Raw genomic sequence first — 15,904 nt, forward strand, 5'->3', positions numbered from 1 at the left:
CCAGGGAGATTTCGGGCTTGATCTGTTCAATGACCCACTTGTTTGTCTTTTTGGCTGTCCATGGTATGCTTAAGCACTCTTCTCCAGCACCACATCATAAATAAACTGATTTTCTTCTTATCGACTTTCTTCACTGTCCAGCTCTTGCACCCATACATGGAGATGGGGAATACAGTGGATTGGATGATTCCAACTTTTGTACTCAGTTGTATATCTTTACTCTTTAGGATCTTTTCTAGCTCTTTCATGGCTGCCCTTCCCATTCCTAGTTTTCTTGTGATTTCTTAACTGCTGTCTCCAGAGTAGAGAGCCAGAGTATTGTGGTGATTTGAACATTGAATTAGACTCTGGGAGACAAGGGTTCGAATTGCTCCTTAGCTGTGGAAACTGGGTGGCTTTGGGCAAGTCACATTCCCTGTCAACCTAAGGGGAAGGCAAAGCCAAACCTTTCTCTTGACAAGAAAAATCTATGATAGGGTTCTCATGAAAGCTTGAAGGCTTCAGAATCTACTTTGGTGGCAAACTGATGTACAATTACTCAGAAGTAAATCCCAGATCACAGTGGTGCTTAATTCTCAGTAAACTTGGATAGGTTTGCACTGGATCAGTTGTTACTTAGATCAATACACTTCTAGAGTCAAACCCAGGCCCTTCTTTAACACATGCATGTTAAAAGCAGTGTTTTGTACTAATGTGTGTGTTTTGCCCCTACTAACTGGAAATGAATTACTGCTGTGGTGCATTGCACTTAATTTACCTTGTTTTTGGAGCATTATTTTTTTGAATTGCTTAGCAACCAAATAACATAATCTTCCACTGCTAAAAAATGGTCTTCATTAGTCAGCAGGGTCAGCACTTCATATAGTACGTTGAATCCATCAGGCACTTGTCAGATTATTCAGTTGATTGCAAATTAATTGCTGAAAACCCTCTATTTTTGAACCATATGTAAGTGAATGATTTTAAATCCAGAGCTGCAAAACCTGTCTTATTTACTGCTGTCCATTAGTGGCTTCAGTTAGCGAACTGGAAGTCGATTTTACATTTCCAACAAGGGAACATCGTGATGGCACAATGAATCTTGTTTTGGTGAGGTTTGAATCACACCATAGATATTAATCTGAATGTACTATGTATTAATGTTTTTCTTGCATTTCCAACAGATTTTATGAGTTTTTGCTCCTCACACTTTGGGTGCCTCTGATGACTTGCCTCTGTGTGTCAGGGTGCAGGCTTTAAAAATAGGTTTTGTGTCCAATAAACAGAATGTTTTGTTTTCCAGGACTTCCTTGTGTTTTCTTCTTTTTCTTCTTTCCAGACAGAGGTTGTCATCTCTTGATCAAACTCCCAGAAGACTAATGTCTGAAATCTTGAATGCTTACTTGGAAATATAAGTTCAATAAAAATTAGTGGCACATGTTTCCAAGTACTGGGCTGTAGGAAGAAGCAAAGGTCAGATTTCTAACATAATGAAAAATGTAGTCCCCACTGGTTCAGCATTTGAGGGTATTCTAATTACAGCTGTGAGTTAAGATAAGTTGTGTTGAATCAGACCAATACTTCATATTGGCTAGAAACATGCCCCTATCATAATAATGCTGTCAGAAAGCCCACAAATAGGACATGAAAGCCTCCCAGCAAACAGTATTCAGAACAGTAAGTGACTGTGATCATGCAGGGTCAGTATACCTCTTATGACAAATAGCTACGAGGAACATAGGAAGCTACCTTACACTGATTCAGACCATTGGGCCATCTAACCCACCTAGACAGTGGCATCACTAGGAGAGGTGCTGGGGGTGCGGGCTGCACCAGGTGACACCATAAAGGGAGGGGCACCAGTTCTCCCCAAACACCTACCTTTTGGCAGAAATAGCTGTGGCATTCGCCTGCTTCCCTTTAAAATGCTTTAAGAGATGGTAGGAGTGGGGTGAAGCTCAGTGGAAGGAGAAAGGAGGAGCCCCAGAATTTTTAAAATTAAAATGTCAAATTCCTTTTTTTATTTTAATTTTTTAAAATGTTATTTTAAAATTTTCTTTAAAAACATATTTTAACCAAATGTTTACTATGTATATGTAAATACATATAGGTTGAGTGTATGATATTGCAATTTGAAGGTATAATTTTAATTTTGCTAGTTGTTTATGTCACACCTATTATTACATTCAGTGGCATATGAGAATTATGAATTATGAGTATCAATGCAAAAAAGCATGAGTAAGGATTCTGTATGGTGTAAAATGGAAGAAAGTCAATGGGGGAGGTGACACCCTGAGTTACCGCACCGGGTGACACTTATCCTAGAGATGCCGCTATACCTAGATAGGACAAATGTGTAGAGACATAGCAGTCTTTGTTACTGCTTGATCCAAACAATGTTTTTCTTGCTCCAGGATATTTTGGCCTTTCATCCTCCCATTTCCAAGTCTTCCGAATTATTTTTGCTCTTACCTCAGTCATGACTTAAAAACAACAATCCTATGAGTTCTTTTTATTTGTTTTTTTTTAACTAACATAGTGGTCAAGTACTATGGTCTGTGTGCTTGAAGTATTACACTCTCCTATTCCCTGTCACACACACACACATTTGAGTGCTGAGGGTTGACTGGGCCGTTTGGGTGGTGGGTAGGTGCTGGGAGTGGGCTCTTGAATATTGAAGAAGGTGATTGAAGGTCCCTTAGAAAAAGAGTTTTGGGGAGCAGAGGGAGTTGCTGCCTTCCTAGGGCTGGAAACAGTTTAGCACTAAGGCTAAAGAGTGTGGTTAAAACTTCTTTTTTTCTCTAAGTGAAAAGAGGCATATTGGGAGAGAGAACTGTTTGGGAAATCTGCAGGAAGTGACAGGAAGCAGCAGGGAGGGACATGGCATGATCCAGGGCAGCTTGGGACACATGACCAGTCTGAAGGAGACTTCTGTCTGGCGGTAACTCTCCATCAGGTGAGATCAGGAATGTTCTGAGTAGTATGTTTAGTATGTTGATCTCTGATAATCTCATTCTCTTACATAGACTTTTCTACTCTCCTTTAAAGCTACTCAAGATGGTGAGCATCAGCATATCTTCTGGCAACAAATCCCAAAATGATGTCATCTGTGAACACACTTGTCCCTCTCGATTTGTGGGGGATCCATTCTGGACCCCCTACCAATCGGAAATATCGCAGATATTCAAGCCGCATTAGTTATAATGGGGGTGCGCTCCTGTACATGTGCCCCGTTTTGACCCCCTGCTTGCTGTCCATGAAGGGGAGGGACGAGTATACTTAGTTTTTTCACTTTTGAACTCACAGCCAGATCGTTTTACTGAAGGAATTAGAAACAGTTCCATACCCTCCAGGGTTTCACAAATGAAAACCAGAACACATGTAGCCAAGCAACATTGGAGTGTGATCAAGAGGATAACAGTCACTAATGAGGAATATCATGCAAGATAGTGGTGGCTGTAGCAGTTGGCATTTGCCTGAGTCTACTGGTAAGGGCAAGACTGCCCTCTTCTCTTCTGCTGAGTTATATGAATGCAAACTACTTTTGCACATTGGATTCAATTTACAGCAATTAAAGAAAGCTGAGGACAAGGGGAAAGTGGGAGGAGGAGAGAAAAACATACATTTTAAAAGCAACTGGAAAAATAGGATGACAGAGGTTTAATTGGAAAGTATACGGTACTCTGTCTGCTTCTTCTACACAGTGCATTTTTAAAAGATAACTTCTCTTATGGTCCTTTTTTCCTAACCAAAAAAGTGAATTGCTTTGCCCAGTGGATTGGATCTAACCCACTAAGCTTCTCTGACCAATCGGTCTGATCTCCTGCTAGGCCACCCATCTTCCCATCCCCCCAAGTGGGAACAAGCCCTAAGAAGTGAGAAGGAGCTCATCATGATTAACTGTCAGCAATTCTCCAAAAATTTCACAGTCTTTGGTGAGAAACCTCAGTGATCTGATGATGCAGGAGGAGAGTCTTGCCTTTTCTTGCATTGCCAGCCTGTCCTAGCCCAATGAATGAGAAAGAAGGAGAAATAGAGGGTTTGCGTCATATACAGTGGATCCTTGTTATACACTGGGGTTTGGTTCCAAGATCCCCCATGGATAACAAAATCCGTGGATGCTCAAGTCCCAGTAAATATAATGACATAGCAAAATGGTGTCCCTTATAAAAAATGGAAAATCAAGGTTTGATATTTGAAATGTATACTTTTTTTGAACATTTTCAAACCATGAATGCTTGAATCCATGTATAAAAAAATCCATGTATAAGCAGGGCTGACTGTATGAGGATGTTTGAAGTCGTGTGTGCATGTATGTGTGTGACTATGGATCAATGAGTGTGTGTGCATCTATGAAAGAGAATGTGGGTTGCAGCTTTACTCAGTTTTTGATTTTGACATGCAGAAGGTTAACTGTAAGGGATGCAGCTCTTATACTATAAAAGGTTTTGCACCCTTGAATGATATTTTCCTAATAGGAAAAGTGCTTCATCCTAATAGGTAGATGAGTCTTGACACTGGCTAGAATAGATCTTGCCATAATCAATATACTGTACATTCCTTCCAATGGTGCATAGATGAAAATAGGGACACTTATGTATTTGTACCATTTAGTCTCATACCTTCAAGACCTAGCAATGCTTCCAGAATGATATATGGTAAGATCAATACTCCTCTGTTGCTTTTACTTGATCTTAGGAGTTTATCACACTAGTGAGATCCCATGGGAAAACAGGATTTAAAGGAGAGTTAAATTGGAGAAAACCCAGAAATGCCCGAAGTTTATCACATGACATCACTATTAATGTGAAATAACACGAAGTTAACCCAGAAGTTAAGTCCGAAAGTAAAAAGTTGCCGTTTACCCCCGGTTTAATTTCAGGTTAACTTTGCATCATTTCACTTTGGCAGCCATTACGTGTGATAAACTTCCTAAATTTGCAGGTTCTGTTTACATTCAAATTTAATTAAACTCTCATTTAAATCCCGTTTTCCTGTGGGATCTCGCTAGTGTGATAAAGCTCTTAGAATGGCTGTTGATATCACTGACCGTAGTATCCCCATGGATCAACTCTACAGATTGAGTGTTGACAACAATGGTTTATGTTATGAATCACATGGGCAAATAAGCAGTATGGAAATATTTCTAATGAATCATTAATACCAAGAATTGCTACTGCTTGAGCACTCTGCCTAGTTACTCATTGCCTGAAGTTTCTTCTCCATCTGCTGGACATTTTATTAATTTACTCAAGCACTTTGAATTCTGTCTAGAAATGGGTCCCTATAACCTGCTCCAGTGAGCAACCTGGCTGTGGCCCTTTGGAGCTGCTGGAGTTTCTGAACAATTTTCAATGGCTGTCCCGTGTTGCAGAGTGCTGCAGTAATCCAAACAGGATGCAATCAAGGCATATGTCATGGTAGCCAAATTTGAAATCATAAGGAATGGCTACAACTTGAACCCAGTGCATCACTAGGGTTTGGTCTCACCCAGTTCATATGCCTTGAAAGGCTTGCTGGGGGTGGTAGTGATGGCCTGCCCCCTCTCCTCCTCACTTTCCTCCCACTGCTTTGTTCACCTGCCCCCCTCTTTGTCCACTTGGCCATCTGCCACTAGAGCAGACCTGGAAAAGATTGTCAGGCAGCAGCGGCAGTCTACCTTGTCCAGCTGGGTTTGGGAAAGGAAGGAAAAAAGAAAAAAAAAAGAAAAAGAAAAAGGAAAAAGTGAGTCTTGGAAGGGAATGGGCTGGATAGGAGTTGAAGGCCTTCAAAGAGCCGAGGCCCTTTCAGAATGCCTTGTGTGGGGCTGCATGGAAGGAAAGTATGTGGAATTTTTCTGAGGATGGGGGTGCATTGTGATTCTATTCAGTGACTTCCCTCTTGATGATGATGACAACAGCTATATATTTCTTACTTGCTGTACTTATAGATCGAAGCAGGGAACAACAAATTAGAATCTAGCAACAAATAGACACCAGTGGTATGTGCAAATGTACAAAGTGTTGCAGTAAATAAGCAGCTGGTCCTGCCTTGACATCCATGTGTCTTCATCCTGCCAGAATTTCCTCACAATGAATATGGATACTATAGAAAAGTGAATTCTACCTTCGCAAACTTCCAAAAAAGAAGAAGTAGGAGTAGTAGCAGTGGTAGTTCACGCAGCAGGGCCGATGGTACAACGAGCTCAAACTGATGGCTTTATTCACAGATTTGTACATTAAATATATGAACTTGTTTTGTTGATTTTTCAGGTCAAGATACTTCAAGCAAAACTAAGCTGGGTCCTGTGGAGCTAACAGTGATTATAACCGTACCAGTATGTGTCTTGTGTATAGCTTTAATGGTGACTGTGTACACATGCCAAGGCCACAACTGTAAACTGAAGAAGAAAAAAAGGCCCAATATTGAAGAACCTCTCTCTGAATACAATCTGGTGAATCCAGGAAAAACCCTCAGAGACCTCATTTTTGATATGACAACATCAGGTTCTGGATCTGGTATGTGCTTGCATGCTGCAGAACTGGGGCTTGCATGAGTTCCATATCATATATTTGGTAAATGTATAATGCAGCCAAGGCAGTTTACAGTAAACACCTGTGTAACAGAAGCTCAGTATATACAAAAACATTGAAATCAATAAAATCAAAGCAGTCTTTAAAAATATATGTGAAGGAGAAGGGGATGTACAGCACTGATGTAGTGGTGTGTGCAATTTGTTAGAGCCTGTCATTCTGTTCCACTGAAAAAGGATGGGATCTAGCATAGACTTGTTTCTTCCTGTGTCATGTGACTCTGAAATCACTGAAAGAATTTCCTCCTGTGACAAAATTGCCTCATCTACTAGGAAAGAAAAATTAAATAGGCTAGTTTGTTTCCTTCCTTCCTTCCTTCCTTCCTTCCTTCCTTCCTTCCTTCCTCTGTGCTATCTTCATTTTAAAAAGGTCTCAAAGTGCTTTACAGTGGGCTGGGAGGCAATACATGAACATTTTAAATAAAATGAATAAAATAATAACTACACTATGGCCATAATAAAAAGCAGAAAATACCATACAAACAATAAAACATTTCATCATCATCACTGGAATCATTTAGGTGTGTGTTATTTTTTTAAAAATATCACTCAAAGTATTTGTAGATATTTTGTAAATATGTAATATAGTTAAAGTGGTTAACAATAAATATAATAGAAAGGAGGGAGCAAACTTGTTTTCTGCTGCTTCTGAGAACAGGACCGAGAACAATGGATGCAAACTGCAGGAAAAGAGATTCCACCTCAACATTAAGAGGAACTGACAATGAGGGCTGTTTGACAGTGGAACAAGCTTCCTTGGAGTATAGTGGAATCTCCTTCCTTAGAGGTCTTTAAACAGAGGCTGGATGGCCATCTGTCAGGGATGCTTTGATTTGGATTTCCTGCATGGCAGGGGGTTGAACTGGGTGGCCCTTGTGGTCTCTTCCAACTCTATGATTCTGTAATTCTATAAAAGCACAGTATAAAGTATTAATTGGATAATAAAGAAATTATTAATCTCAACAAACTGACACAGTAAAAACTTGAATGAAAGGGCACAGCCTTTATTGCCTTTCTAAATGTGAGTAGTGGCAGGATCAGGATAAAACCTCTGAGGAGGCTATTGTACAGGCTCAGTACCATAACATCAACTTTTCCCATATGCCACCCCATAAAGAAGAAGCAGAAAGCAGAAAGAAGGGCTTCAGCAGTGGAATGGAGTTTTCAGCTGGCTTTGTAAGGGAGAAGATGCCCTCTCCCACTTACACGCTTTGAGATGCCCTGACCCCATACTGTTTATAGATATTTAAAATTCAAATTCAGCATCATGAATTGAGTTTGGTCAGTATTGACCAGTTTCATTGATGCAAGTTCAGTATAATATAATTTGATCTTTTTTCTAGGACTGAGTAACATTTTTTTGTCTAGTCAAGGCCACGTGCAGTTGGTACACATGGAGGTAAAGGACAGGGTCAGAGCCAAAATAGAGTGGGCATTGCTATCTCTCTCTGTGGTCACCACCTATCTCTCCTTTTCTCTTTCTGTGTCCTCTTCTGCCAACTCTTTATCTCATTTGGCAATCTTCCTAACCATCTCTTCTCTCTGTCTCTCTCCCCCTTGCTTACTCTTACCAGAGATCTAACTATTATTATTATTTATTATTAACCTTTATTTATGAAGCGCTGTAAATTTACACAGCGCTGTACATGCAATCTTTTTAGTTAGACAGTTCCCTGCCCTCGGGCTTACAATCTAAACAGACATGACACAGAAGGAGAAGGGAGTGGTGGAGGGAGAGGGAAAGAGGTCCAGCAGTTCCTCTCAACCTCCGAGGCCTGGACCAAGGCAGATGGACTGGAGGGAGGGCTTGGCTTCAAAATGGAAGGTTAATCTTCATCCAGGGAAAATACATACTCTCAAGTAGGATAATACATATACAATACATAGCAATACAGGAAATGGTTTGATAAACAGGCACTAAAAAAACATCAGATGGTAAGCGAAAATTATGCAATGCCTGGGAAGGCTTCTCTGAACAGGATGGTTTTCAACTCCGTTTTGAAGCTGGTTAAAGAAGTGATGGCTCTTGCTTGTGGGGGAAGAAGGTTCCAGGAGTGAGGGGCAGCAAGTGAAAAGGGGTGAATCCGAGATGGGGCAGAGGAAATCCTGGGCTGAGACAGGAGCCCTTGACTACCAGACCGGAGGGCCCTGGTGGGAAGGTGAGGAGAAAGAAGGTCTGATAAGTAAGGAGGGGCCAGTCCATGGAGGTCTTTTTAGATCAGACCGTGAGCCTTTTAATAGGATGCTGGAGCCCCACAACTATTCTAAAACCAGAGAAATATTTATTGGTAATTATTCTGCCCCAGCTAGTTTCCATACCATTGTGAAGGGCAGCCCCTCCTTTGATACATTATGATTAACCAGCCTGGTGCTTGACTAGAGTATTACCAACTTCTTTCTTACCTACATTACCCAAGTTGGGTAAGAAGAAGTCCTGCTGCAGCAGTTCCCATGATGATCTAAGAAGAGGCTGCTCACTTGTGCTCCTGTTCATGAGATGTTGCAAGAGTTGTCCACAGTGGCAAACATACTTTTACCATATGAAAAATTGTATTACCTTGCTCTTAAATGCTACCTCAGATATACACCTGGCATTTATTTCTAACTATAACTTGGATTATAGGTAGCATCTCATCTATTAATGGTAGAAAAATGGTTTCGTGTATACAAAACAGTTGTGCCACATTTATAGCACTGAAACAAACAGGTTCCTTGAGTGTATCTACGCTGTAGAAGTAATGCGGTTTTATACCATTTTAACTGCCATGGCTCTATCCACCAGAATCCTTGGATTTGCAGTGTTGTGAGGTATCTGCACTCTTTAGCAGAGAAAGCTAAAGACTTTGTAAAAATACAAACCCCAGGGTTTCCTAAGATGGCACTACAACACTTAAAGTGGTGTCAAACTGCATTATTTCTGCAGTGTAGATGCATCCCTAATTTGTCACAAAGAATCAATATGGTGTATTGTCCAGAGCAGATGTGTAGTATTGTAGGTTTCTTGTTTGTTAGCTAAAATACATCTCCTGCTTGAAAAGTCTATAAATACAACATATATATGTATTTCATATAAGCTGTAACCAAGAATGCAAATGAAATGGTCTAACAGGTGTTCATGTTTCTTGGGCAGTACAAATACATGCCACTTAAATAGGCAACAAAAGAAATGAACATAAGCAGATGGTGTCTGCTTCTTAGAACCAATGTACTTTGTTGGAGAGATATTATTTGCCATGATAAAAACACCTTAAAAGCCCCTAACTTATAAACATTCCTGCCAGGTTCACTGATGGCTTTGGAAAGTTCATCTGCCTTCAGCATATTCTGTGTGTATCTCCACTGAGAAGTTACATTTGCCGGGGGAAAAACATTGCCTTCCCAGCAGTATCTGACCATAAGCCAAATATGGAAGAGGTTCATGATTATACAATTATAGCAACTGAAGTCTCTGCAGGATATCCAGGCTATTTTATGTACGTTTGTGAAAGACAAATATTTTTGCTTCAAAGGTCAGGGTTATGCTGACAATTTTTGGGTGTTTCCTGAGCCAAAAAGTTTAAAACTGTTTTGAAATAAGTGTAGACTGAGATTGATATTCTTGCTTAACACCATGTCTTGTGTGTCTTGAAGATAGGGCCTGAAATTTCATTTCATCTAGGCTGAATGCCCTGAAGCTTTGGCCTTACACCAATCTGCCAATTGTTGTTCTTAAAATAGACGGCAGCTTTATGGTTGTTGAGGTTGTTACTGCTGTTGTTGCTGCTGCTGCTGTATGTCTGCCTGCCTGCCTGCCTGCAAGTAATTTCTGATTTATGGAGACCCTAAGACAAACCTGTCTCCAGTGGCATCGGTAGAGTTGGCGTCACCTGATAACTCATGGTATCACCCTCTGCCATTGACTTCCTCCCATACCATACAGAATCTGTAATAATGTTTTTTATACTAATGTTACTCATAAATCGTAATTCCCATATATCACTGAATACCATGGTAATAGTTGTTACATAAACAATTAGCAAAATTAAAATTATGCCTTTAACTTAAAATATCATATGCAAAGCCTAAATGTATTTACATGTACATAGTTTCATGTGGTTAAAGTGAACATGCAGTATGGTGGGATGTTTTAAAAGAATTTTAATAAATAAATAAATAACATTTTGTAATTTTTTTAAAAAAAACTGGGACCTCTCTTTTCTCCTCCCACTGAGCCATACCCCCTCACACCATTTCTGTATTCACCTGTGTTTTAAAGGACACAGGTGAATACTATGGTCTGTTTCTGTCAAAAGGCACATCTTTCTACCCAAAGGCAGTGGTGTCAACCACACCACCTAGGGTGTCACCTGGTGCACCCTGAACTCCCCTCGTGACACCCCTGCACTTTTTCAGGATACTCCAGGCTTTTCTTCCACTCTCCAGTTTCTTTTTTCTTTTCCAGATGAAAGCCAGCGTCCTGTGGCTACTAACCATGCTCAGTCTTCATTGGGATTCTTGTGGATACTTTTTTTAACCCCCTCAAGCCTTTCCATTCATCAGTATCTCTGCTGTACTTCTGCAAGCCTCAGGGAATCACTGTACCTATAGGAGGCATAAAACTGGGTAGAAACCCAGGGCTCATTCCCACTTACCTTTTAAATCGCTGCTGAACTGAATCCTGGATCCGGTTCCAGCAGCGAGTGTGGTTCCACCTATGTTTGCGCCAGGTCAGGCCTGAGGGGGGGGGGAACCCAGCATCTTTTTGATGCAGGTTAAATAGGTGAAAACCATGCACCCCCTTTCCGAATTGGTTTAGCAATTTGGATTAAGTGGGGACCATGGTGGTTTAAACCGGATCGTGATTTGACATGATCTGATTTAAACCATAGTTGGAATGAGCCCCCAGTTCTATATGACGAGCGCTTTCCTGTTATTTTAACATGATGTGAATTTTACAGATCATAGTTGTTTTCTGTAGTTAAATAGCAAATATTGCAGAATACTGATATTTCTTAAGTTTTAAAGAAATTTAAAATAATGACTGCTGCATTATACAAATGCCTGTATTTCTGTTGTCAGGTTTACCTCTGCTTGTACAAAGAACAATTGCCAGGACTATCGTACTTCAAGAGCTAGTAGGAAAAGGTCGATTTGGTGAAGTCTGGCGTGGAAAATGGTGTGGTGAAGATGTAGCTGTGAAGATCTTCTCCTCAAGAGACGAGAGGTCTTGGTTTCGTGAAGCAGAAATCTATCAGACAATCATGCTGAGGCATGAAAATATCTTGGGGTTTATTGCTGCTGATAACAAGGGTATAGTACTTCCAAACAGTTTCACAATGTTTGTCCTCCGCTGGATTTGCCTGGTGGAATTCATGAGCGCCCATTTGAGGGGGAGGAGGTTTATGGAAAAATATTGAGATGTGTTATTCTACTTGTAGAACAGATGAGGAAAGCCTGATTTATGATTATCCGGATTTAGTGAAGAAAGAAATGTTGCATTCTGTGGTACTGCAGTGAACTCTTCAAGGTTGACCCTAACATTAAGCAGAATCAGGCAACCATTTAAAGGGAGCAAAAGGATAACCTCCTGAACTCCTTGGTGTTTCTATCTGGGGATGGAGCTCTGTTTGTTACATAGTCTGTCCCAAACCAGTTAAACTACTCTGCTCCCTCAAGTATGGAAGATACTATTACACCATCATGTTGTAGTTGTCAAGGCGAGCTGACTTCCTCATAGGGAATGGAGGAGAAGTGCCATTTTCTTCTTTGTCTGAGATGACAAAATGTCTGCTGCTTGTATTGTCAGGACTCTCATATGATACTGATGGAAGCCTCTTCTGGGTTTTTGTCACCAATTGGGCATTGCATGGTCACCAGAGAGAAAATTTACTCTGGTTCTGTTCAAGAGAGATCCATCTGCTGCTCTAGGAGCTAGAACATGTTTGCTATTCCTTTTTTCTATGTTGCCTCATGCCAATCCTTCCTCCCTGAAGTAGTGGCCTTAGCACTGATTTTGGTATTGTATTCTATTAATTCATTGCACCCTTTTCCTATGAGGTGCCCAGGGAAATGTACAATAAAAAAATTTAACATTTCACCTAAAATTAATGGACTCAGGAGAAACTGTAATGATAATACAAAAATGGCAAAAATTATTAATGAGGAAGAACACACAAGCTAGGCGATGCTGCAGCAGTTTGCTGTTGTCTAAGCCTCTTGGGAAGGACAAGATTCCATTGCCTCCTCTCCTCTCTCCACTGTTAAGTGAATGCAAACTATGGGCCCATACAGAAAGGCCAAAATAAAGCTGCTTCAGGTCACTTTGGAGGTATGGTGTTTAAATGATACACACATCTTAAGAGTCTGGAAGCCACACCATAGTCACACTCCAGTCCTTAGGACCGGAGAATGGCTTTGGTGTGGCTTCCAGACTCTTAGGATGCATGCATCATTTAAACACCATACCTCCAAAGTGATCTGAAGCACCTTTACTTTGGCCTGCCTGTATGGGGCCTATGTTTGCACTTTGAACTTATTCATTCCCACTCATTCCTACTATCGTTTAAACCGGATTGTTACGATCTGGTTTAAACATGTATGGTGTCCACTTAATCCGAATTCCTGAAATTATTTGGAAAGGGGGGGGCATGCTTCAAAAAGACACTGATTTTTCCCACTCCTTTTGGGCTGAATCGATATATTTTAAAATAAATTCATTCAGCCCACATAGGAACTATGTGGATTCGAATCCGCTCCTGATGGGGGGCAGCTGCAATGGTGCTGGCCTTCTCCCATCACCAGCCTCTCTCCATCCCTGGACAGTCCATCCCTGGCTTCTGTCTTCGGCCTTCTCCCGTCCCCTGCCTCCTTCAACTTCCTGGCTTCCCCAGCCTTGTCGCCGGCTTCCCTGTGGCCTCCTTCCCTTCCTGGCTTTCCTGGCGTAGTCCCTGGCTTCCCCAGCCCCTGGTTTGACGGAGCAGCTTCAGTTGCAGTGTTACCAATCACCCTTGAAGGAAATCCCTGATTGGTTTCCTGGAATGCCCCCAAATTTCCCAGAATGGGGGCAGGACTTCTGGGATGGGGTGGGACTTCTGGATCGGGGTCAGACCTCCAGGTTGAAGTGGGGCGCAAGGCACTATGGGAAGGCTAAAGGGGGCAGGACATCTGGGATGAGAGGTATGCCAGGAGGTTTTTTGGGGGGGGGGGGAAGGTATTTTTTGGGCAGGAAGGTATGTTTGGGCGGGAAGGTTGAATTTCTCTAAAGGCTGAATTTCCTTGAATCTTCCTGGAAATTTTCCAAACACAGAAATGACATGGAAAGGTTTTAAAATTCCCTTCTGGGAAATTTCCCGAAAATTGGCAACACTGTTCACTCGGTGCAAACGTGGTGTGAACCATGCCCAGAGGCAAACCAAATCATAGATTCGGTTTGGAAACCAAAATAAGTGGTAAGTGGGAATGAAGCACTGCAACTGAAGTACACTAAGGACAAAGTGTGTGTGTGGGTGTGTGTGTGTGTGTGTGTAGAAATGTGGACATTTTAAAAACAACTGAAAAGTGGGATGACAGAAGACTGCTGGAAGGTGTAAGATCAAGTCCTGTTGAAGGCTTAATACAGTGGACCCTTGTTATATGCTGGGGTTTGGTTCCAAAATCCTCCGTGTATAACAAAATTTGTGGATGCTCAAGTCCCATTAAATATAATGACATAGCAAAATGGTGTCCCTTATAAAAAAATGGAAAATCATGGTTTGATATTTGAAATTTATACTTTTGTTGAACATTTGCAAACCATGTATGCTTGAATCTGTGTATAAAAAATCTCTGTATAAGAAGGGCCGACTGTAATATAGGTGAGCTGTGGGTAGATCAAGTCCAACTTAACACTTCCTATCTTTTTAATGTATTGATTTTTACCCATAATTCAGTAAGTGAGAAGAACATTGCAGCTTCATTCTGACATAATTTATGCATCCATATAAACATACTGTGTTACTAGTATTACTGTATACTGACAACACTCCTTTGAGGAAATAAGGTTTTGGGTTTTTTTTTTGCAAATTTAATGTAATGGTTGAATTGTTGAGCCTTTTGTGCTGTTCTACTCCTACATGGTAATAATGTAAATATGTGTCTTTCTGCAGACAATGGTACTTGGACTCAGCTGTGGCTTGTATCTGAATACTATGAGCAAGGCTCATTGTTTGACTACTTAAACAGCAACACTGTCACGGCTGATGGGATGATTAAATTGACCTTCTCCATAGCAAGTGGCCTTGCACACCTTCACATGGAGATTGTTGGCACACAAGGTAGAGGCTGTTTCGTACAGATGTTTCCACCATAAATTCACTGTAGATGGGAGCAGAAAATGACTTGAATGGATGACAGGGAGCTATTTAGATTGCAAAGTTTTGTTGTTGCTAACTGCTGCCAAGTTGCTTTGACTTATGTTGACTTTCTAAATTAGAGACCTCCAATCACCCTGTCACCAATAGGCCTGCTCAGGTCTTACAGACTCTAGGCCTTGGCTTTCTTGATTGAGTCAATTGTTCTGGAATGTGCACTTCCTCTTTTCCTACTGCCTCCTACTTTACCAAGCATTATTGTCTTTTCTAGTGAGTCATGTTTTCTCATGATGTATCCAAAGTATGTCAGTTTCAGTTTAGTTATCCTGGCTTCTTGGGATAGTTCAAGCTTAATTTGCCCTAGGACCTATTTACAGTTAGCCTGCTGTATACATGGATTCAGTATCTATGGGTTCCACCATCCATGGCTTTAAAATGTTCAGACAAAAAAATCCAAAAAGCATATATTCATTCTGACATTTTTTGTAAGGGACACCATTTAACTATGCCTTTTTTACAATGGGACTTGAGCATCCATGGATTTTGGTATCCATGGGGGGTCCTGGAACCAACCCTCACCGGCTACCAAGAGCCCACTGTATTTGTCTTCTTAGCAGTCCACAATATCCATAAGAACTCTTCTCCTGTACCTGATTTCAAATGGGTTGATCTTCCTATCAACTTTCCTCATTGTCCAGCTTTCACAGCCAAACATAGAAATTGGGAATACTATACCAAAAACCATCCTGACTTTAGTATTCAATGATATATTTTTTCACTTCAGGATCTTGTCAGGTTCCTTCACAGTTGCCTTGCAAGTTCAAGTTCTCTTCTGATTTCTTGACTTCAGTCTCTCCTCTAATTAATTATTGAGCCAAAGTTTGGAATATCTTGAACTATTTCAATGTCATTATAATCTACTTTGAAATTCTGCATATTAGCTGTGGTCATTATTTTTGTTTCAGTTTTAAACTTGCCTGTGTACTTTCTGTCTTGACTTTTTTCATAATCATCCCAAGTCTTTGTA

General features: G+C 40.8%; 1 protein-coding gene across 6 annotated transcripts in view; it reads left to right on the forward strand.

Annotated features, from left to right (window-relative positions):
- ACVR1C (activin A receptor type 1C) overlaps nt 1-15,904 on the forward strand; it is an 83,678-nt gene that overhangs the window by 56,530 nt on the left and 11,244 nt on the right. For 5 of the 6 annotated variants that reach the window (XM_042463308.1, XM_042463298.1, XM_042463316.1 and 2 more), the window contains exons 3-5: nt 6,231-6,476; nt 11,609-11,839; nt 14,674-14,841. In XM_042463308.1, the coding sequence (XP_042319242.1) occupies nt 6,231-6,476; nt 11,609-11,839; nt 14,674-14,841 (645 nt within the window). The remainder of the gene's footprint in view (nt 1-6,230; nt 6,477-11,608; nt 11,840-14,673; nt 14,842-15,904) is intronic. The other variant, XM_042463350.1, reaches the window with a different exon arrangement.

Source organism: Sceloporus undulatus, chromosome 1, assembly GCF_019175285.1.
Source record: "Sceloporus undulatus isolate JIND9_A2432 ecotype Alabama chromosome 1, SceUnd_v1.1, whole genome shotgun sequence".
Lineage (NCBI taxonomy): Eukaryota > Metazoa > Chordata > Lepidosauria > Squamata > Phrynosomatidae > Sceloporus > Sceloporus undulatus.